At 36.0% G+C, this 24,355-nt stretch overlaps 1 protein-coding gene across 2 annotated transcripts in view; it reads left to right on the top strand.

Moving 5' to 3' along the window:
* The window catches only part of IMMP2L (inner mitochondrial membrane peptidase subunit 2), a 412,660-nt gene that overhangs the window by 299,352 nt on the left and 88,953 nt on the right, over window positions 1-24,355 (top strand). For both annotated transcript variants that reach the window (XM_059473165.1, XM_059473166.1), the window contains exon 5: window positions 16,655-16,757. In XM_059473165.1, the coding sequence (XP_059329148.1) occupies window positions 16,655-16,757 (103 nt within the window). The remainder of the gene's footprint in view (window positions 1-16,654; window positions 16,758-24,355) is intronic.

Consider the following 24,355-nt stretch of genomic DNA (forward strand, 5'->3'; position numbering starts at 1 on the left):
TCACAGGAATGCCCCTGTTGGGACTCCCACCTGTAAAAGCAGCATGTCAGAAAATAGCTTGCTTGTTTTCTTGCTGTCTTATAAGGAGTGGTTGTAAATAGTTCCCAAGTACTCCCTGGTTGTTATGAAAGAAATTATTTTCCCATTATTTTAATTCCACATTTTTGGAAAGATAAAGTAATGTTTAGTATTCATTCCATATGTTGTATTTACTGAATAGAGACTGGAGTCTTTTATATGATTCATCTTTCAAACATGCAGCAGTCAAACTCTCACATTCTCTCAGACTGAGCACTGAGTTTCATAATTGCCATAAATGCTTTAAATTGAAATATGAGACTGAAGTGATTCAATACATTAAGAAAATTTGGTGTTATGGAAATCTACAGAAAACTGAGAATTGTACCTCTTGTATCAGGTGTATATCAACTGAATACAAATGATCTGGACATCAGAACATTATGTACTTGTCCATTCCTATTACTGACCTGTCTATAAAATATCCTGTCTCTTACAATTAAGCTGGAGATAGGTTTCACTCTAAAGTATTTCGTTTTCTTCTCTTTCTGCTGTCTATCTTCCTCAGCTTTTGTGCATTCTTTTTTATGGTGTGATATAGTAGTGGTAATAAATGCTAATGCTAATGTTATGGAGGCAGGAAAGGCTCCTTTACTGGTCATTATTGCTTTAATTTACCCATTCCAGATGTTTAATAGTGTTTTCATGATTTTTTCAGTGTGTTCAAAAGTTGCTACCCATGTTTTTGTATTTGAAGTCTATTTATGGTATATGTATTATTCACACATATATATTGTTTCCTAATTATCTCTAACCACAGGATTATCAAGTAAGTCTGGAGTTGTAGTTTCCTGCATAGAAAAAAAAAAAGTATTAATTTTATTTATATCTTCAGCCTGAAAAATCTGATACTTTCACCAATTAAATGCCTTATCACGTACCTTTCACTGGATTGGTGCTTGTATTAATGTGCTCTCAGAGGATATTTTTTATCACAAAGATTGTCATTCTTGAGAAGCAAGTATGGACCACAGCAGAGCTGTGTTGACAGAGGAATTTGCAGATAAAGGATATGCTTTAATGTGCTTTTCACAAAGCTACACTTTGTAACCCAGTTTGTGAAATGGCTGCATCTCAGACGTGTGGAGGAATCTTGCTGGCTGTTGTGAGTAAATGAGATCCTATGAAGAGAGTAGAGATCACAGAATCACAGAATTAACTAGGCTGGAAAGACATTTGCGATCATCAAGTCCAACCTATGACCTTACACCGCTTTATCAACTAAACCATGCCATTAAGTGCCACATCCAATCTCTCTTTAAACACTTGAAGGGACAGTGGCTCCACCACCCTCCTGGGAATCTTAAGAGCTTCCAGCTCTACAGAAGGGCTGTATCACAGTGAAACAGCACTGAAGGTTTTGTGATGTGTTCAATCGGAAAGGACACCAAGAATGTATTGGACAGACCAATCAGGCCTTGCTAGGTGCATCTGTCAGTTGCTGCTTGGGTTCTTAGGGTTGTTTCTTGTTCTTAGGGTTGCTGAGAAAAGTTGTGGAACTGGTCTAATATATATCAGCCTTTCCTTTGAGGAAGCAAAAGGGAAGGGGTAAGTGTATAAAAGACAATATAAAGGCCTGTAGAAATATAAGAAAAAAAAGAACCCAAAAAAAAAAACCCAAAAACCAAAAAAAAAACCAAAAAAGAAAACCCAAAAAAACCCCCAGCCCTACAAAAGTCTGAAATAGAAGTTACTTTTTTGACTCCTGTGAATCTAGTCTTTTTTATTTTCAGGTTGCCTCATAGCTGTCTTTAAGCTGTTATTGATATAACTGGGAAGTTGCTTAGTGCTGGCAGTGTGCAAGACTGTGTTAGAAATCCTGCTTTGTTCTTCCTTCTCAGTGTCTCTGCTGGTAGTTTTGATAGTAGTTTTGATACTGCTAATACTTTTTTTTTTAGTGCAGCAAGCGCTGTAGTATTTCCACAGGCAGATTTTTAGATTTGAGGGTTATTTCAGATCTACCAGCTGTTTTGCTGGTTGTTGCTTTCTACTGACTTTCCATACCGAGGTACTTGTTGTAACTCATCAGCTCAGAAGCTGAAAAATGAACTGGTTGTGCACTGGAGAAAAGCGCATATTGTGCTTTTATGTCTTAGGATTTTGCCAATAGGACATAACAAAGTATGACTGTCCCTCTTCTAAACTAGGTGTTAACTAATTCATTGAATGGGAAGAGCTGGGAATTGCCTGGCAATGACTCTTTCTTTCCTATGCAGCATTTCCCTACTTGCTCTCTCTCAAGGCCTGGTGAAATATAATAGAGCTCTAAAGGCATCGTCTCAAGAAATTCATGTGTTAGTTTTTTGCTTTGAATCAAATGTTTGAAGGGTCTTTTGAGCTGTCACATGTCTGTCAGATTATTCCTTTTTCTGTTGTAAAGATTCTCTGCTATGACAGAGAGAACGACTTGCTGAGGATTATGCAGTACTGCTTCCTTGCATAGCTGGGCATGAGGAATTAATTACAATCTTAAAGCTCAGCAGAAGTGACAGATTATGACTGATGGGGAATTGTGCTGGAGCAGCTCATCTGAAAGAAAGGCAGGGAAAGCTGGCTCCCTTGGCTCCCCTTGCACAGTTGGGAAGTATGTGTGTTTTAAAGCATGGCAAATGCAGTAGGAGTCTCTTCAGCCCAGCTCTACACTCCAGTGAAATATGCAGACCTTTGATTGCTTCTCTGCTATATGCCAGTACTTTATCCTTCACACAGACCCACTTCCAGTGGCCACAATACATCTCTGTCTGGCCACTGAAGAGGTGAGCAAGGTCCAAAATCTGAGTTAGCAGCTCTTGCTGCTGGTAGTTGTGACTGACTTGGCACATGTGGTACCAAAAACATGTTATTTTATTCCTACCTTTTTTTCTGTCATGATGTACTTCATCCCTGTGGGGAAAACCCTTGCAAATCCACTCATCTATGGACTTGAAGGAAGAAGCTGGCAGAAACATGCTAATATCAGTATTTTTGCTTTTCTATTTGTGGCCCATTGCCCCCGGTTCAGAAAAAATTGTTGTTTTTTTCTAGTGCTGAAGAACAAACATGAGGAACATGAGGAGATGCGACTGGGTTGTGAATGCCTAAGTTATTAGAACAGTGCACACAAATTATTTTCTCTTAATATACTAGAGTACCTACAATTGCTGGGAAAAAAATCGACAAAAATTGCAGTTAAAATCAATCCTTACAAATAAAGCCACACAAGTGGTCAAATAATGAAAATAGGGTCCTGTCTGTCACTTAGAAAATCTGAGTTTTGTTGAACAGCCCACACAAACCTATTATTCTTCATTACAAATTATTCTAATAAATGTGGATAGTCATGCTAAATCTTCTGTCTTTTACTGGCTTCTCTATATGGATAGTAAAGTCTTGTATGAAGAAGTTATATATAGCTATGCTGTGTTCTTTCAAGAAAAAATGATAAGTGTGTGACGAGCTTTGTTTTGGTTAGGACAACATTGCAAAGTTCTGTGAAAACATGCAAACAATTTCTGCTGGTTTGAGTCACCAGCCTTTGAAAACTGATTTAATAATCTGGAACTGAAGTTTTAATCTTTAAGTAGTTTAATTCTATAAGGCATTAGACTGAAGTCTTATTCTTGATCCTTTTGCTTTTCATTATACCTGTAAAATTTCAGCTTTAAAATGTATACTGACAGAAGGCAATGAAAATTTTCAGAGTAATATTCAAGTAGTGATACATTTCATGTTTATCATTTTTTTCTTCTTTCTCACACCTCAGATTCAGCTTCTGGCTAAATTACTGAGTCTTACACTTTGCTAAAGCAAGTGGAGCCTCATATTCATTATTTCAAAATACATTTAGCAACATATACTTTTTGTGTTTTGATCCTAAATTTATGAATTTTTTCTGCCCATCATTAGTAGCAATATTTTTGACTTTTATTGATATTTTTCTTCTTTTCTGTTGTTTGTAAATAAGAATTTGGAGTTGGTGTCTGTCTCAGACTATTTTGACTAGGAGGCTTCCCATCATCGTACTCTCACTTATTTAGCACCATCTGATCATGCTGATAACACTTTTCTTTCTAGAAATACCAGCATGCTGGGATTTTCTGTTGCTATACAAAAATATCTATTTTTTCCCAGTCTCATGATGTAAGACTGTAAAGCAAAGTCAGAAATGCTTCCTTTGTAGCACTTTGTGTCTTAAAAGAAATACAAAAATTCCCTTCTTGACAAGTATTTCTTAGCACTGCAAGACTCAGTAGACTGTTCAGCATACTTGTGTTCCTGCTAATGCAAGGGAATGACAAGGAAGTTATTGTTATGGCCAGATGCAGAATTAGATTTTCTCTTGATATTTAAAATGATCAAAGAATAATTCTGAGGACTTTTTCAAGAATTACTATTGAATGAGCATTTTCTTGGTTCAGTAACATTAAATGGGAAAATGTATTTGAGAAGGAGAATGTGAGAAATACAGCAATTTAATGAAATATCAATTGACTCAGTGATGTGAGGTTATTGAATGCAGTGGAAGTATTAATGAGGGCAGTGCCCTTTTCTTTTGCAGGTAATTCAGATTATCTTTTTGATGATCTTTGGTACGAAAAGTTTACTGCTTTTGCCGGCTTTTCATTTTTACAAAACAATATGAAATTTCATTGGTTTGAGAAAAAAGAAAACTGGTATTAACATCTACTCTTACTAGCAAAGATCACCTATATAAATCTTTTTAGGCTCCAGGAAGCATTTCTTTACTATTTCCCAGCACTGGGCTGCATATAACTGGGCTCTTCCAGAAAAAATGTTTATACATGAGCTCATGTGGCAAACAGAAGGCTGCTCTGAAAAGTATCAGACTTTTCCTAAATTAAGGGTTTCTCTTTATTAGATTTCTGCTGATCTAAATGTGTAATTCCAAAGCTGAAAAACTAAGAAAATATTCAAAATGTAGAACAGCCTTAACAGTGTAGGAGTGCAATACCCCTAAATGATGCAGTCAGTTCTTGCTTCTTGAGATATGATTTTAAAGATGGGCATAGAAAGAGGTTAAAAACAACAAAAGCAATGCTAGTGGACCAGTTGAGCTATTAATCAAATCCCACAGTACAGAAGCAGAGGCATTTTACGTGGGAGATTGGTCTATAAAAGACAGAAGAAAGACTTTGTGCAGCAGATAGTTAACTTCTAGAATTTGTTGCCTCAGGATGCTTTAAAGGCAGACAATATAACAGATCAGTAAGCAGATACTGAAACAAATGGACAACCATGTACAATCAAACATCTGTGATAGATTAAATCTCAATGTTCATGGAGATTAGTCAAGCTAATGTGTTTTACCTGGGCACTGTCTGCTTTTCCAGTTGTCTGGAGACAGACTATTGGCCTATATGGACTGCTGCTCAGACACAGAAATAATGCATTTCTTGTAATCTTCATAATGATGAGTAATGATTTTTGGATGTACCACAACACTATCTTATACACCAAGAAAAATAGCATCTATGATGCTATTAGATTTGCATCTAATAACACAAAAAAGATTTTTTTTGCTTCTTATTCAAATTGCAATTGTTTATTTCCATAATTTGAAAGTTCAGTCTGAAAGACCACCACCAGTTCAAAAGTAGGTATCTGCAGTCTTCTACATATATATGTTCATATCTTGTAGGAGAAGACATATGAAACCTATTACTTTTTAGGATTTTTTACTGAATTGAAATATTTATATTTCTCAATATTTTTATTATTTTTATTAAACTTCTCAATTATCTCTTTGATAGTAGTGTTCTTTAAAAAAGAAAGTACACTTCTAAAGGAAAAGTAATAAAAGACCTTTTTAAATATTATTCCCTAACAAACATAAATAGAAGGAGATGTGACATTCCAGGCTTCCATTGTAAAAAGAATAACATCTCTCTCCCTTCCATAAATTAAAAAAAAAAAAATCAAAACAAAATAAACAAACAAAAACCGCCTTGAAAACACGTAGGGTTCCTCATTTTGCATAGGCTACCTAAAGCAGATTAGAAAATTTTAATACCTATGATTATTTGTCCTAGGCAATAAAGAAAGTATAGCAATTAGCTCCTTTGTGAGAGGTGTGTGGCTGGGGAATTATTTCTAACCATTGGACCTAGGCAGAGGTATTGCCAGACTCTTTTAGCTGTCACAGGCCTCCAAGAGTTTAGCCCAGTAAGCTGTAACAGTGATGAGGAGGCAAGGCTGCTGTGACCATCTCTGTCACCACTTTTTGAAAATAAGAGCATTATTCCTCATTCAGAATTTCCCTAGGATAGGAACAGGCCAACAGGGTTGTCCAAGGTGGTCAATGCTGTAATTTCCCCCTCTGGGAAACAAAGAATTTTAAAACTTTTTGTTTTCTCCTCTGCTCCTGTGCACTTCTTCCTCCTCTCACAGAACCTGTTTGTTGGAAGACTGGCCTGGCCAGCAAAGGCTGAGTAAATACTCAGAGTAGGTAACCAAAGGTCAGCCTGCAACTTCTCCCACAGAAGCTTGTGATAGTTTCTGTCACAAAAGTAATGGCAGAACAGCTAAGGGAGATGATTTGGGTGAGTAGAAAAAGTGAGTTCAAAGAGGAAGAATTTTGTAGAGAGAGAGCTGTGTTTAATAATTGCAGATTCTGCAGGCTAGAGTTTTGCTGCTGAGTCAAATTTTAAAATCCACAACTTAAAATCTGGAAAAAAGTTTGATCATGTCTTTTCTTAGGCTGGCAAAGGCATTACTGAAAGGAGCATTTCTACATGTGTTGCAGAAAGAGAGAAAATAGAAACCATTACATATCAGGTGAAGTTTTCATCTTAGTAGTGTAACACATTTGAAATTCACTTCAAAACCATTGTCGTTGACTCCTTAAAATGTGCTTAAAACTAAAACCTTCTCATTTAGTTCAATATTAATAAAAAGAGGGTGTAGGGTGAAGGAATTAATATTTTTGATTGCAATACCTCTTTGGGCCGTATGTGTCCTCCCATTACTACAGGTATAATTTCCAATCTGACAATGATGTCAGGGTTTGGTAATTCACTTAGATTACTATTCTAGCTAGTAAGTTTTTACCTTGGTAAAATGATGAAGCTAATAATAATGAATTTAACAAATTATTCCCATCTAATATATGATTTAATATGATACTGTAATATCTGCTAATGATATTAGCAAAAACCTCTCATATTAATTATCAATATAATCTAATAGAGAAATGTGAGAAGGTAATGAAATTATACACTTATGTGGTTAATGGGATTTTTATCAAAAGTACCAAAGTGAATAATTTTCATAATCTTAACTTGAAAGGGCATAGTGTTGGAATGAGACCGATTCACAAGTGAAAGATTTGTAGAGAAAAATGAAATATTTTATGTTTTCTTTCTCCTGAATCAATAAGCTGGTTAGCCATCTAAATGAAAGTTATGCAACTGATAAGGATTGCTCTGTTTTTCAACACAAAGTCACTGTTTTGTATTTGCTGCAAATTTTATCCTGAAAATAATTATAGTTCTTCTGATTAAGAGAATATGGTGAGCAAAAAATGAAGTAGTTTCAGTATTCCAAATGGCAGTGACAGATTTGTGTAAAAGTGTGTAGTAATTTCTATTGCCATACATCTAGTATATGCAGTTATCTTTAGATAGTATCTATTTTTAATAAATTGAGAAATACATATTGATTTTAAATACAGAATTTTCTAATACTCATTTTAAATAATAGTGCTCTCAATATTGTTGGAGATAGTAATGTAAGTTATAAATGGAGCTTGTAAAAAATATGGTCCTTGAACAGATTTTCCTCAGTACCTTCGCAGTATTTTGCTTTAGATTTAATCAATCTGGGGGAAAAAACCCAAACAAAACAAAACCCAAAACCAACAACCAACTAACAACAACCCTCCCCCACCAAGAAAAGAAAAACTAAACAGAACACCCCAAACCCAACCCTGATTCTGGAATTACCTCTATTATTTCAAAAACAGGTTTGCAAAAGTCATCCATAGCTTCATTAAAATTCAACAAAATTGTATTTTCCTGAACGGGTTGAGGAGATCTGCTGTGGAAAGGATCATAAAATAAGAATGTTGCTAGAGCTAGAACAGATGGAAGGGAAAAGAAAGGGGCACACAATATAAAGGTTATAGGGTGGAAGGCCCAAGTACAAAACCATTCACGGATGTTGCAGGAGAAATGATGAAGTCGTCTCTGTGAGGGAAGCTACTGTTAGTTGATATTCTTAGCAGTGGGAGTAAATGAGTTCTGCTTTGCTGGGACAAACAATATTAAATGCTTCATGCCTCCTGACTAGGTAAGCAAAACTCTCAGGAACAGAGGGAAATTCCTGTGCTGCTGAGTGTTATGTGCATGGGGATGTGCAGTGGCCTTTTACAGTTCCTGAAGGGAGGTAGTATGAATTGAAAAAAAATACAGAAAAACAATGTGAGGCTGGAAATAGGAATCATAAAAAGTGACTGCAAATGAATGAAAAGAAATTTTACCCAAGGAGAAATTATTTCCTTAAAATCCAGATCCCTTGGCATTGCTGGTAAGTACAACCTCTAGAACTCTACAGTTCATAAGACATAGAAAAGAGCTTCTGTCAGCTGTAGTTTCTTTTGAATCAGCGTACAGAATGCTTGCCAGCACCAGGGTAACATGCCTTTGTGATGCAAACATCTACATATTGGTAAAAGTATTAAGAGGGGCAAAACCTAGGCCCTAGGTATATACTGTACCTTTAAAGCACAGGAAAATAAATTCTAGAAATGTTATCAACTCATATCATTATCCAAGATCAAATTAAATTATAGCTTTGGGAAACATTCTTAGTAAATGGCAGAAATCATGAAAATCTTCTCCAGAAAGAGATATATGAAGGTAAAGAGCCCTGAGACAAAGAATTTATTTTATCATGTGTATTGGTCATACAGAACAGCAGTAGCTGCTTCCTCATTAAAAAGCATAAGAGTATTTTGAGGATATTTTGAAAATTCAGGAAAGAAGGAGGAAAGAAACAACAGGAAAATTAATTGCATTGACATATACCTTGAACATAAACTGGAACGATTATCTGGGAAATTATGTGATATTAAGGGAGTTAAGAGACAAATTTCTCCTTCTAAGTCTGGTATATTTTGGTCAAACATATCTGGATTCATAAGTATGATTAGTATCCTTTTCTGGTAAATTGATCTGTGAAAGATACTTTTTGCTCATAGCAATGATGTCATAAATTTTGTGAATCTCACAATCAATGATCTCATATCTTTTCACTCCTATAATTATTTCTAGTCTCTTTCTTGTTACATTGCCCTCTCATACAAATGAGGTGTTAACAAGGCTTGAAATGAATCTAATCTCTCTAGTAGATGAACTGGCTCATTCTTTGTCCTTTCAATCGTATTATGATTTTAGATAAATATGCCCAAATCTAGTAATTTTCCTGAATATCATGTGTTTTAAAGGTTGTTGACTGCATTATGCTGATGCTGGTGAAGCAAGTAATGGGTAAATCACTATTTTTTTAAGAATGATATGCTTTGTGAGAAATTATCTAATTAATGAAGCAGAACTACAACATCTCCTGTACTTTCCATATCAGATTTCTACTTATTTGTAGCCCTGTTGAGATACAGGAACCTGCACTGGTGCACTTTGGTAGGAATGCTGTGGCTGGGAAAAAAAGAGATAGCATTTGTAGTTCAGTTTTCTTTAACTGCTTTGTGTAAAGGGGGTGTTTTTTAATCTTAATTCTGTTCCAAATGAGGAAACCAGTAAATTAGTGTTCCTTTTTCCTGAGACTTCAAAATATTTCATGGCAAAAAGTACAACAGTTTATACAACCAAAAAATTACCCAATTTGTAGGCAGAGGGAATCTCTGCCTCTATAATGGCTATTCTTAATATCACTGAGTGGATTATTTTGTTTCGGATTGTGTCATCTCTGTCATTTACATGCCTTCCTTTGTGGGTTCCCTTCTCAATATAGCAGGTCTGGCAATGCTTACAAAGGAATACTCGAAGCATTAAGAATCCTCCAGCACTTTCCAGGTTCTGAGTTTGGATGCATTTTTTATAGTCAGGCCTGTCAATAGCTGGTGGATCTGTAGGTTCCACCAGCTATTGACAGGCCTGACTATATGGAAAACATTTCAGCTCTGAGGCAAAAGCTAAGAGCTGCACACAGCTGAAGAATATTCCCTAATCTATTTGCTTACTCTCATGCATAGTCTGTAGGTGTCCTTCACAAAAAAAAAAAAATTAGTTGCTTCATAAATATAACACTGCCTTTATATCTTTATGTATGTGTAAGGGAAGAGTTAAAGTAGGGAGGCACAGATGGCTGTATGTGTGTGTTGGAAGTGAAAAAGGAGATTTCTTAGGAGCTGGAAGGTGTTTAGTGTCATGTGTAAGATTCCCTGCAGTGATACTAATATAACTTACATGTTATATTGCAGTAAGGTTCATGTTTTGGGAGCTGGGTGTCACTTGAAATTGAATATCTTAGCATTTGTTCATTCTGTGGATTTGATTAAGATGGATGTATGTGGAAAAAGTTCCACATTATGGTGTGTTGAACCTGGCTTAATGCCCACCAAAGCTGCTTATCACTCTCCTCCTCAGACATGAGAGAAAAAGTGGAACAAAAGTCCTGGAGGTGGGGATAAGGGCAAGCAGAGATCACTCACCAGTTACCATTTTGGGCAAAATGGACTCAGCATACACTAATTTCCAGGGAAATTAGTGCATTTTATTACCAAGCAAATCAGAGTAGGGTGATGAGAAATAAACCCAAATCTTTAAAACGCCTTCTTCCATCATTCCCTTCTTCCTTGACTCAAGTTTACTCTCCATTTTTTCTCCCTCTTCCCTTGCAGTGGTGCAGGGGAACTTGAAATGGGTGCTGTGATCATTGCACCACATCTATGCTGCTCCTTTCCCCTCAGGGAGAGGATTCCTCACATTCTTTTGCTTGATCTTGGTGTTTCTCTGATGGGACAGTCCCCAACATGAACTTTTCCAGCATGACACCTTCTCACACTTTGCAGTTCATGAACTCCAGCAGGTGTCCCTTCCATTCAGTGCATTCCTTCAGGAGCAGACTGCTCTAGTGTAGGTCCTCTGTGGGGTAACAAGTCCTGCAGGGAAACCTACTCCAGCATGGACTCGTCTCTCCATGGGGCCATATGACTGCCAGGACCCTGCTCCAGAGTGGGCTTCCCTTGGGGTCACAGTGTCCTTCCAAGCATCTGCTTGATCCATTGTGGGGTCCTCCGTGGGCTGCAAGTGGAACTCTGCTCCACCATGGACCTCCATGGGCTGCAGAGGCACAGCCTGACTCATCATGGTCTGCACCAGGATCTGGAAGGGAATTTCTGCTCTGGTACCTGGGCCACCTCCTCCTCCTTTGTCACTAACCCTGGTGTGTACAGAGCTAAAATATAATATCACTCTCTTGATGAAATTACCATTGTAGAGCAACTTTTCCCCCTTTACTCCATTATCCCACAGGCCCTATCACTGCTGCAGAGGGGCTTGGCCACGGCCAGCAGTGGGTCCATCTTGGAGCTGGCCAGCATTGGCCTTTTTGGACATGGAAAAAGCTTGGGACAGCTTCTCACAGAGCCACCCCTGTAGACCTCATGCTACCAAAACCTGGCCATGCAAGCCCAATAAACATGTACAGCAATTCATGTTGCGTGGAGAAAGTTGTTCTCAAGTGTGATAGAGACTACCTATTTTACAAGAGTTTGTATTTTTGTTTCATCTCCTCTGCAACAGGACATTATCTACAGTGTTCGTTCCCTGTTGACACCCAAAGATATGCAGATTGCGGAGACCTTTGGATTTCTCAAGGTCAAATCAAACTGAAGGGAATCATTCCTCATCCAACTTAACCGAGCCAAGTTGCTTGCTTTGGCACTGCTGCAGCATCCTAAAAAAGCAGATTTTTCTTGCTTGTGGGCAGGTGGTTAGAATACCATATAGAGCTCATTTTTGACTGTCAAGATTGAAATTATTCCTCAGCCAAGGATAGCTATAAGTACATCTGTTAGCTATTAAATTGTGGAGAAAAAAAACCAAAAAACTTTGCAAAGGTTCAAAATGTACCTCATATGTAAGAAAAAAGTAAATCAGAATTTCAGACCAACTTCTGTAAAAATGTCTAAAAAGATAAATGCAATTCCATTATGCTCTGAACAAGAAAACTGCAGCTCTGGTAGACCCTGTTCTTAAGGCAATGAGACTACAACTGCATTTTGAGCAACAGCAGCACAGGTGATTATTACTAATGTCTCGAAGACTTCCGTAAAACCTGAAATTATTCTTTTGCTCACACCAGTATGGTTTTTGACATATGTTTGTGTTCTATATATCAAAATCTGGGTAGTTTGATGTCTTTGCCTGTAATATTGCTAAAGCAAACCATTTAAATGGGAAGAATAAGAGGTGTGAAATATTTTTTATTTTTTATTCTAAGATAATAAATTTAAGAAAATGAAAGACTACTCTTCATTAGTAGAGGCTTTATGAAGTTCAAGAGATTGTTCAGTAATTATAACTCATCCTAATGAACTAGATATGAAATTAACAAATACTAAGCTAATTATTACTTACAGCAATTTTTCTCTTAAGAATTCATCCAGATATCTTCTAAATTTAATTAAAAACTTCATGTGTGAGAGCTAACAGAGGTCATGGTTACAGTCAGTCAGAGAAATGAGTCTAAGGATGTTCAACTAAGAAAGAAAAAGAGAAGTTTGTAATGCTTTCAAAATATATTATTGCGTGCAAGTCCTTTGTAGCAAAGACCTCTCACAAGGAATTTATGTAAAATTCCTGATGAGTTAGTCGTGCTTTTAAATTGGTATTTGCTTTTAGTTTTGCAGCCATTGTTGAAGAGTGCTAGAAGCATTCTAAAGTATTTTTTCACTTTGAATTGTATTTATTTTTCACTGAACTATTGATCATTACACTTACAACTGTTATTCATTCACACAGATATAAACCCTCAAATGTGATAGCAGTCTGCAAGGCTCTCCTAAGAAAAAGGGTGGAGTCAACACTTCTCAAAAATGCTTGTGTTAGTAAATTGGCCTTGTAAAATTGCACAAAGTGATGGACAATAGTTTTATTTCAGAATGCCCAGCTAAAATGTTTAACTAGTGAAACAAATAAATGGTAGCTTGTACATTTAGACCAGGAGCCATGTGGCCACTGCAACACACACATGTGGTCTTTTCCTTGCAATTTTGGTCAGAGATTAAAATTTCTGCAGGATTCATGGAAGAGAGGGACTATGACTAATTCTGACTATGAATCAATTTGGATTCTCTTCTTAGGAAAGAAAACCAAGTTTGTGTTTTTTTATTTTAAAAATATTAGCATAGTCTCTGCAAGAGTAGTTAAAAATAACCTACCATAATGAACCAAACATGACTTTCTAAAGCCTATAGCCTGGTTTGTTTGCAGCAATACTTTATTGCTCTATTCTGGAGTAACTCAAAAATGAAATTATTTTAAAAATTAAAACCAATATCGAGAAACAGATGGTCCAGCTCACTGTAACATGAGCCTTTGCTGTAGTTTGTTATCAATGCATGCAGTAAAAATCTTGAATAGAAGTTTGTTTTCAAATTCCAGAGTGTTCCACAGGACAGTGTTTGCAATAGGATTTCTAGAAAGAATACAGAGTGCCCAGATAACTGCCCTATGCAAATGCTGCAGTAAGATTTTGAAGCAATTGCTCTAGGAAAATAGATTTTCTTGCCTTTCTTCTGTTCACAGGTATGAGGGCCCTTATTTTTTACAATATATCTTCTTTATTTTTTTAGCCTACACATAGGCAAAATTTGATGATTTATATAACCAATACATGAAATGGCAGTATGTTTTACATTTAACTGCTGAGTTTAAGGGATTTACTCATGAAGTATCACTCCTATCTACTAAAGTAAACAATTACAACTGCTGCTTTTGTTTCTTTTCCGTTTCTTTTTTTCTCCCCTATTCCCTTAATATGTTTATTAACATTGTAAATTTTAATTCTATTTCCTCTAAGTGAAAACTACTTGTATACAATAATCCGCTTTTTCAGTATGAGAATTTATATATAATTCCTCTTTAATCACTACAAGAGACATTATTTTTTCACAATTGTAGAAAAATATTCTGGTTTATGATGCTTATCTCAAGAGAAGAAAATAAATGTGTATTTACCATGTTTTAGAAATAATAAAAAGAACCAATTATAGTTAATTGCACACTGCAATCTTTCTCTTTTTGCCTTAGGCCTTAAAGAACACACCATACACCTGTGTTAAACCCTTTGATTTTCACAGGATCTCTTTTACTAGAGACCTATCCATGCAGATAATTTTTTTCCTCCAATTTTATTTCTCAGTACTTTTTACAAAACTTTTTTTTCCTTCCTCTTAGTGATTTCCCAATCATAATAAAGGAGGAGATTATTTAGGGATAAGAGATTGTGTCAGGTCTGAAATTGAGTCACTGACTGGCCTTTGCCATATTATTTTCCTGACATTTGTGAGGTAAACATGCCAGTAGAATTAACTTTCAAATCCTTTCCCCTTCTGAGTGAAATTTAGTCTTGTGCATGAAGTCTGTAAGGGTACAAAACTTTATCACAATATACTCTTGTGCATTCAAGAGGATGAATGGAAGAGAAAATTAAATAGTTTTTTTAGCTATTGTTTGCCTTTATCACTGATGGAAGAGACCCATTTAATAATTTTTAGAAGTGTCTAATCAAACAGCTGAATTAATGAACAACTCTCAACCTATACTTTAAACTTTGTAAAAGAAACAATCAATGAGATGAAGCATTATGAAATCTGAAAATGTAAATAATTTTATTGTCCAAACTGCATGCCATATCTCTTAAAAACAAAAAGGATTTGCATAGTAATAAATGGCTTTTTTTAGCATAATTGAATTATTATAATGTACTCATTGTATTTAGGAAATCATATATTTACCAACTAGGACAGTTTTGTATTTTTGTTTTGAATGGTTTAGGAATTCAGTCTTGAATAATGTGTAATATGGAACTGTTCTAGAAAAAAAATGAAGCTCAGTCTTTTTCTTTTCTGCAAATAGGCTATTATTGTTTCAGCTTTCAATGAAAGTACATGTAGAATTCCATTAGAACATAGTACTGGAATGCTCATCCTTTTAGCTGCCAAAAAATAGCCGTTTGAAAAAGGATTAGTCAGATTGTGTGACTTACAAATAAAGTAATTATTATTTTTATTTGATTAATATAGTCAAAGTTAATAAAATGCACTTTTGAGGATTCCTTATTCAGCTAATATTCCATGGCCTCTAGGTTATTGATTAGCTCATCCTTTTAACATACTCACCCTTCCCCCCAGCCAAAACAAGCCTTCCCAAACCCAATATTTTTCATTTTGACTTGTGAATATCCCTGACTAGTGCTGTTGCACAGTTCAGCTCAATCTCCTGGTGAAGATGCTTTTCTGTCTTCAATTGAATTTTTTTTAGTTTTAGAGTAGCTCCTTCTGCCTTCTGCTCCCAGGGCATATCTTCCAGACAGTGAAAAGCAATGAGCAGCTGGAGGCAACAAGCTAGATCAAAAGTCTGTTTCTGTAGATGGACAGATTTGTTTATTCAAAACTAAATAAGAGGTATCACTATTCATAGTCCCATCTGTAAATACTTTATCCTGGTAATAATTCAGTGTGCATGACAATTGCTGTCTGTGGTTAAAGCACAACATCACCGCATGAATGATTGCAGAATAAGAGGTCCCATCTGAAAGAAAGCAGAAGTGTGCGGTAGAAGGCAGACTGGCATTGTGAAAATGACAGCTACTTGGGGAACTAAATACGGGAATTTTGCATCCTCTGCACCTCAGCTTTAGTACTAATCTGTAGTTTGTCATTTTGTAATACTGGGACATGCTGCAGCAGTATGATTTTCTGTAGAGGATGGCATCAATGTCATTTTTCTTCATCACTTGGTCTTCTCTTAAAGGTTTTTTCTAAGTTTATCCTGTTTAGCTTGTGGCAGCTGAACAAATCCTACCCCCAGGACAGAATAATTGCAGGAATCTGAGGCCAGTTCAGATACAACAGTATATTTTTGATGAAGAAAAACAGTCTTAACCTTTTCATTACGTGACTGAAAGATATGAATGTTAACTGGTATTTACCTGAGATAAAATCTGATGATTCAAAATTTTGTTACTACAGAAGTGAAGTTAATAACCTGTGATTTATATTTAACTGAAAAGTCTCTTCCTTTCTTGTGTTGTGATTTCTGACAAAACGATGTCGGAAACAGTTGATAATGCAACCAGCTCATACAAAAATTTGTATATATTTTGACTCGAGTAACACTCTTGAAGTCCAAAGGAATTCAGTGCAGGCAGTTTAAACTAATGGTGAGTTGTATGCAAGGTCAAATTCCATACTGAGAAATATGTGAATTTTTCCTAACAAAACGTTGTTGGGTTTGGAGGGGGGTTGTTTATGTTTTGTTTTTTGAGTTTTTGCGGAGTTGTTTGTTTGTTTTTAACATCTTTTAAACTAACCATTTTTTTCATTTCTGCTTAGAACCATTGGATACAAAAAGAAGTATGTGAAAGTTCCACACGGTCATATTTGGGTGGAAGGGGATCACCATGGACACAGCTTTGACAGCAACGCTTTTGGTCCTGTAAGTAAATTCTCTGTATGTCACACTTTGCAACTGAAAAACTGTGCATATGTGAAACACAGTGAGTATGAATTGATTGTGAGTGTAGTTTTGTTATTTTGGTGAGAATTATTAAACTTTATAAAATATCTTGGTCAGCAGATACTGAGTTTTTTCTTAGCTATAAGAAGAATAAGGACTTCTTTCAATTCCCCACATGGAAGGGGATGTGGTAGAGATTTTAAATTTGGAGGAATATGCTGGAGTTGTAGCCAGAGGGTGAGCCAGCTCCCTGTAGCTGACAGATGCTCCCTGAGGACATTTTGCCAGCTGATACAATTTGGAATGATTCCCTCCTGGGAACTTTGTCCTGCTTTAGTGCCAGTGCTGGGATAAAGAATTGGGGAACTGTAACCATGCTTAACAAGCGTGAACTGGTAAATTGGTCAGTGGACAGTAGTAGAGATATTTAAAACTTTTCCCAAAGTAAATATTAAAATTTTCTTTGCATATTGAAGGAAAAGAAAATGCAATCCATAAAATCTCTTTCTTTATGGGTAAAAGGGTGCATCTTTTTGTCAGGACCACAGTCAATTCTTTCTCTGAACTCTAGTTCAGGTTTGGTTTTGGCTTTGTTACGCTTTGTATAGATTCTTGTTCTTGTTTTAACTTAATCTAGCATGCAGGAAATAGTTGCATAAACTGTGTATCCTGCTGTGGAAATACAAACTCTTTTAGCCCTATTCCACATGCAGGATTTTTCTCTCTTTTTAAGAGAGAATATTCCTCTAAAGTTATTTAAAAGCCCACTGTTTGTTATAGGGAAGCTGTCAAGACTGAATTTTTCCACCCTTACTCATTTCACGTCTATTTCATATAGAAGTCATCCCACTAACTAATTGAATTAATGACAAGAAGGACCTTATGAGTTTATCTGGCTTCTTGAAGTTTAGCCCAATTATTAAATTGAAATAATTTGTTCTCAAGAAATAATACAAAATAGGCCCACTGTCTGATTTGGAGTATGTAATGGTGATGCCTTCTTTTAGTTTGTCACTTTTTGTGTGCTTGTATTTCCTGCTGTTTTTCATTATTATTTTCCTTCTACTATCTTCCAAGATTTCTAACATCTAGTTTTAGAGGTTCTTTCTGACAGAATTAAGTCAGTCTATCCTGTGCAGGTATCTCTTTCCTCCCTTAGTAAGCTTTTCTCTGTCACTCTCTGTTCCCAACATAAATCTTAGTCATAAAGCCACTAATCTTCTTTTCACTTACAAATATATTGCCAATGTAGGCTCAGAGCATAAAGAACCTTTAGCAGTTGGACATTGGTTTCAGATTTACAGCAGCTCACACAGAAATTCATACAAGGTAAAATCCTCAAGGTAGGCACAATGCAGCTTTCATGCAAGATAGAATGCTGGGGTAAATCTAAATACCCTCAGATTTTTGCTCCATTCACTGATGTTTATAAATATTAGTAAATCCCCTTCACTAGCCTTTAGCTCACATTAATCATCAATTGTTAGCTAACATCAGATAGTATATCACTTTTCTTACAGCAATGGCACTTTTGAGAGCTGGCAGGACAGGATTTGACAGTGAATTCTTTATCTTTCTTCAGGAAGAATGACCTTTGTATTGCTTTGATGAATACATTATGGGCAAGTCAGCTGTAAATAGGTATTTTCCTCTCAAATTAAATTAGAACAGCAATCGCTGAATGCAAGCAGAAGGAACAGAAGAGATCACAGGGTCTGAAACTAGCTCCAGAATGCTAAAATACAGAATTTTTCTGTCTGTAAAAGGAAATGGAAAGTGCGTTTAGAAGGACTCACTGCACTCTAGGTTCTTTGCATCCTACACATATAAGATTTTAGGTTAGTGCGACATTTTTACTGCTCTTCTGTACTCTGGAGATTATTTGCACAAGTAAATTAAAATATTGAAATCACTGTTTCAAGCCATTCAGAAGGTATGCACTCTTTGAAAAAAAAATAAATTCTCTCCTAAGACTGCAGCAGTGGTAAGGAACAGACATGGTAAGACATGGAAATGTTTTTCTCTCTTTCTTAGCAAAAAGGTCACTTAAGATATGGGGTTAAATGTGTGTCACATTAGGACATGTGTGTCACAATTCTGACTTTCAAAATGATGATTTCTTTAATCAAAAGATGCAGTAGAAATAGTGGGGGGCTTAAGTGGGCAGTGTTGTAGGCTGCCATTTCCTCTACTTTCATGTGACTGTATAGTAGAAAGGCATTTATAGTGCAGAGAGACTCAGTAATGTCTTCCAGATGAACTTAATGGGCTACATGGGGCATAAAAGGAAATTGTAGAAAAACAGATTGAGAACAGATGTCAGAATATTTTTTTTCTCTTGGAGAATAAATCTGTGTAATGGCCTAATGGGTTAGGTTGATAAAGCATAAACCCTGATACCAATCAAGTTCTGAATTAGATGCACCTTTGAAGAGATAGCAATTTCTAAGCTACAAAACTTGGCCTGATTAAATTGTCTTTATTTAGTTCAGAAAGATGTTATAAAATAAATAATATCTTGTTATTGCATGGTTTTACAAGGCTGAAATTGGATTTTTAAAGAATAGACACATATTTTCCTGAAGTGTGTAAATGAAATCAAAGTATTTAAACTAAGATTTTGAAAGTTTACTATTTTCATTTTTAATTTTGTCTTTGAATAAAATTAATACCTTAACTGATAGTAGAAAAATAACAGGGTATCTATGGTTAGTGCTGAATTAGAAATGCTATTAGCTTTGTATGTGATCAAAACTTAGATATTCATTCCCTTTTCTTACTACGGGACTAAATTAATTAATTGATGGCTTCTGTACATTGTCTTTTAAAAAATGCTTTGTGTAATACTGAATAGCAGGTGATACAGAATACTATTGCTGTAATACTGATGTGTTTCAGGTTTGGAAATCTGCCAGCCATTCTTAACAGTGAAAATAGCTGTTTTGAATAGAAGCCAATAAACATCTAGAGAACTTGCATATTTTTACTATCATTTAAGGGGTAAAAAATTGCATATTATTGGATTTTTTTTTTCAGTTACTTGGACTAGGATAGAGATTTCTCTTAAATTGAATGTTGCTTTTTCTAAATTCTGAGTGAAGTTTTATAATATTAGGGTAGCATTCCTTATTTGGCATACTACAGAAATGTGATAATGCGTACCCAATATAATAAAGGTACCACTTATTAAAGTTTCTTTTATTTTGTTTTCAGTTCTGGTAGTTTTCCTATTTGATGGACCTTTTTACTATGGGTTATAGTTCAACAGCATAGGAAATATAAAAGTAATGTTCCTGGCAATGGTTTTGCTTTCTTAGATCAGAAATGCAGAAGATATTATAAAAAACTGATGAAGTTTTAGATTCCTCTGCTGCTTCAAATTCCTTAACAATTTTAAAGGGTTAACTTTATGCCAGATCAGGTATTGTCTTTGCTTGCATAGTCAGGATAATATCAGCATAAAAGCAAGGTGACAATTTATATTCTGTGTTCAATATTCTGGCTAACTCAAGGGAAAAGTCATTATAAACTGTACTTTGTGTAGATTAAATGTTTAGAGCTGGCAGCCAGCAGTACAGAGATGGTTATCCAAGCAATATGTGAGGGTATCTAAGAAACAGTTATGAATAAGTGCATGGTATAACTGATGTATTCCTGGATGTACACATGTGCAATGAGAAGCTCTCTCATCATTTTTAAAGTAAAACAGGCAAATTTTAGCCTATAATGCTCTTATTTATACATTTACATGTTTCCAAATGCCTCCAACCTGGGGATATGAAGGACCTTTATAAAATTAGGGCTTGCAATCACTGGCAGTCTTTCAGCTGTCATGTGTAAGACCTGAACAAAAGCTCATTAAAGTCAATGAGAGCTTTCTATTGCCTTTAATGGCTTTGGAGAAAGTTCTTTCTGAATTAAGCTGTACAATCCAGTGTAAGGGCAAAAAACAAAAGCTATTATCCTCCTTACCTTCCTTGGAAACTTGTGACACAGGTAGGTTCAGTATCCTGTCAAAAGTGTCTCTTTTTGCCTATCCAGGTCCCTATCTCAGCTCTTATCCTAAAAATGCATCTTTAATGTGTTTATTTTCAAAACTAAATCTTGTTGAACCTGAGCCAAAATTTTTTGACAGAAGTTTTACATTTATAAGCTTCAAATGAGTAAATTGCTTTTAGTTAGCATTACTGTAGAGGCCAATTTTTATGATTGCCTATTCTGTACTGTACATTCATGGAATAAGATATCTGAAAAACCTTTCTATCTGTTTAACCACATTTTCATTTAAAAGCACAAACCTGTAGACTGTGGCTAGGAAACGATAAACTAGGATGACACTGAACAGAATATCCTGGATTTATTAGGTATTTTGATTTGATTTTCAAAGGCAATCATCATCCCTTTCAGCTATAAGATAGGAATGGTTTAACTGTTAACCCTCAACAGGCAAATTAAATTACTTACAGAAGCCGAATGTGGCCTCTTATGATTTTTTCTAGGCTGATCTAGTCTTTCTCTCTGTCATTACTGTTAGTGAATACAAGCAGTCAAAAGCAGAAAATAAGAAAATTACATTAGAGAGTAAGTTGAATGGAAATATGACACTTCTAGTGGAGCGCAGAGGTTACTGCTGGTAAAGGAAATACTTAAATCAAGATGTCTGCTGCTGGTGAGAGTACCTCTGCTTCATTTTCTGAGGGCAATTGAAGGAGGAAGCAGATCTCTTTGTGCTGTTTTGAATTACTTACATAACAGCAAAGGAAGAATGCCACATGTCCTAAGAGTGCACATCATCTTGGTGATGATCTTGCCATCTTGAGAAACTTCCATATGTGACCTGTAGACTGGTGCAGGGATTACATATCTCCCTGAAATGGAGCAGCCTCTAAGACAAGAGGTGGGAAGAGTTTAACAGCTCCCAGCAGTGCACTGAGCATCACTGCATTGAATTGCACAATAAGGCTCATAGCTAGGGCGCGCTTCCCACAGAGAGCTCTGCCAGCTCTTGAAATACCTGCTGACTCCAAAATGCCATTCAAAGAGGCTTAAGACAAATATGTCAATGGCAGAGTACCAAACCCTGTTTTAGTTTAGAGCAGTCAAGAAGAGATAGTCAAGGGTGGCAATACAAAAGTGTGATTTTAACAAGAAAACACTTATCTGTGCTTACTCTCCTAAAGTTTATGTAGGTGAGAAGAGTGATGACAAAGGAGTCAGTGGAGGCTGGGAATAACCTACTGGGGACTTGTCTGCATTAACTTGCTAACAGATGTTGCAGATTCTTCTCTTAACTTTTTGCTATCACGGCCACCAGTGCACCTTCACTCTGCTATATAGATGTACCTTGGAGAGTGGCGTGACTCTTGTGGGATCAGTGACATTTCTAGTTCTCTCTTGGGTATTAAAGAAGAAATGAAGGCTGTGTTTAAACAGGATGTGTAATGCAAATATGCAATCAATGCCATTCCATATTATTTATCTCTGGCTACTGGCAAAAATGAAACAGGTGAAACTGTTTACAATCAGAAAAAAGACTTGGCATATGGAGCATGAAGTTACCAGTAGTAAATGGCATGGATGCAGAGCTTGAACTTGTAAAAATCTATGGTGAATAAAAAAGATAGGACATTATGTGTTATGACTGATGACAAATGAAGCTTGCAGGGTAAATATGCTTGTCCCTTTGAGAGAATACTGTATGTGAGATGCAAATTGGGATGGTGGCATTTCTGTGAAGAATGACAATTCACTCCAGGAGCTGCTGAAGGGGAGTCTTGCTAATAAGATTGTGTGGCCTGACTGTCCATTAAATTATCATGGCTAACTGAATTTGCACTATAGGGAATAAAAAGTCCCCTATAGCTGTCCTAATTATTTTGAAAAGTAAAATATTTAGCTTGACTATTTTAAACCAATGCATATGGCTATTATCATGTGACTAAAAGCTCTCAGTTAAGGCTATTCTATTTCTTAGCAATAGAAAGTTTGCTTTTCATCTTAGTTATGTCAAATCTTATTTTATGCATTCTAGCTAATTTTCTCTATTACCTGTAAATGTAATTTATTTAGCATTGATAAAGCTTCAGTCATTCTGCTTATGGACCAGGATTTATGTAACAAATTCAAGCACAATGAATTATTAATGCAAATATTTAATATTTCTGAATGCAAAAACCTTTAAAGAATGTTTCAACCACATTGGAAATAATGGTAGTCTGAGCTGCGTTTGGCATCACTTATATTGAAATAAACTAGGAAAAATGTTGAAACAGTATTGGATCTATTTAATGAAATATTAGAAGAGATCAGAGAGGCTATCAGAATCATTCAATCATTTTTAATTATCTAATTTGAACAGCTCTGCATTCAAATATAATAATTTGTGAAACCCTGTGTACTCCTTCATCAGTTTCCTTACAACTATTTCTCTCAAGTTACTGCTTGAAATACCCTTATATTTGATAATCTTTCTGCAGGATTTGCAACATTATAATGTCTATATTGAATTAAAAAATTTGCTTGTTTTAATGCATACGAGGCTCAAAGGAATCTTTGATGACTTCTGTATAGTTTAACCATGTAGGGAATTTTGATTCATGCTGGCGTTCATCTTAAAGTTTCCCAGGACATAATTGAAAGAAAAAGAACACAATGTATTTATTTCTTTATAATTTTACCTCCTTGGACATGGGTTACTGTCAAATCTCAGACAGTGATTACTGAAAAAAGTTCTAAATTTTAGTTTGCAGAATTGTAGGAAATTTTTATTTACCTGATTCCATTTTTGGATATGATAGAAGCTTTGGTGTAATAAGTACTCATGTCATTAAAAGTCCCAAGCCTAAAATAAGACTATTTAATTCTAGCACCTTCTTTACATGATTGCACATCATATTGGAAGGTTAAAAATGTGTATTTGTATGGCAGTGAACGTGCAAACCAATGTGTATGTATTTATTTAGGAGGATATGTTTTTTCCATTTAGAAGCAAAACACTGTAGAACCATCATGAAAACTACAGCGGTACTTCTATGAATTATTAGAGGGAAGTGATGTTTCCCATGCCCTTGGTGCAGTCAGGGCAGTGTGCTTTGGGGATTCCCTGGGAAGGGTTGGTAAATCAGCCCTGAGAAAGGCGCCTGTGGCAGAGCTGTAGCTCACCACGCAGAGGTTCAAGGGCAGGCTTTGCTCCTGCCTGCCTGGGGAGGCTGCACGGGGGGGTCAGAGCTGCTCGCGGATCCTCGGCTGCTGCACAGCGAGCCAGGGAGGCAGGGCCAGACCCCTCTGAGACGCGGAGTCGTGGGACAGGGACAGCAGCCACAGCACCCAAAGTTCTGAACTGACATTAAGTTATTTAAGTTTGGGGGTTTTTTCATCATGGCAAAGTCTTGCATTGGTTGCTGAAAAAGTTAGGAAGACCTCAATTTTCAAAGATAGATAAAAGGTCTGTCTGGAGAGCCCTGAGCAACTTGAGCTGGCTGAGCCCTCCCATATAGGAGGCTGGACAAGGTAATCTCCAGATTTCCTTTCCTACCAGTATGTCTGTGCATATAGGAAAATTGTTTTTATTTTGTCAG

The sequence above is a fragment of the Ammospiza nelsoni genome, chromosome 5, assembly GCF_027579445.1.
Source record: "Ammospiza nelsoni isolate bAmmNel1 chromosome 5, bAmmNel1.pri, whole genome shotgun sequence".
Taxonomy (NCBI): Eukaryota; Metazoa; Chordata; class Aves; order Passeriformes; family Passerellidae; genus Ammospiza; species Ammospiza nelsoni.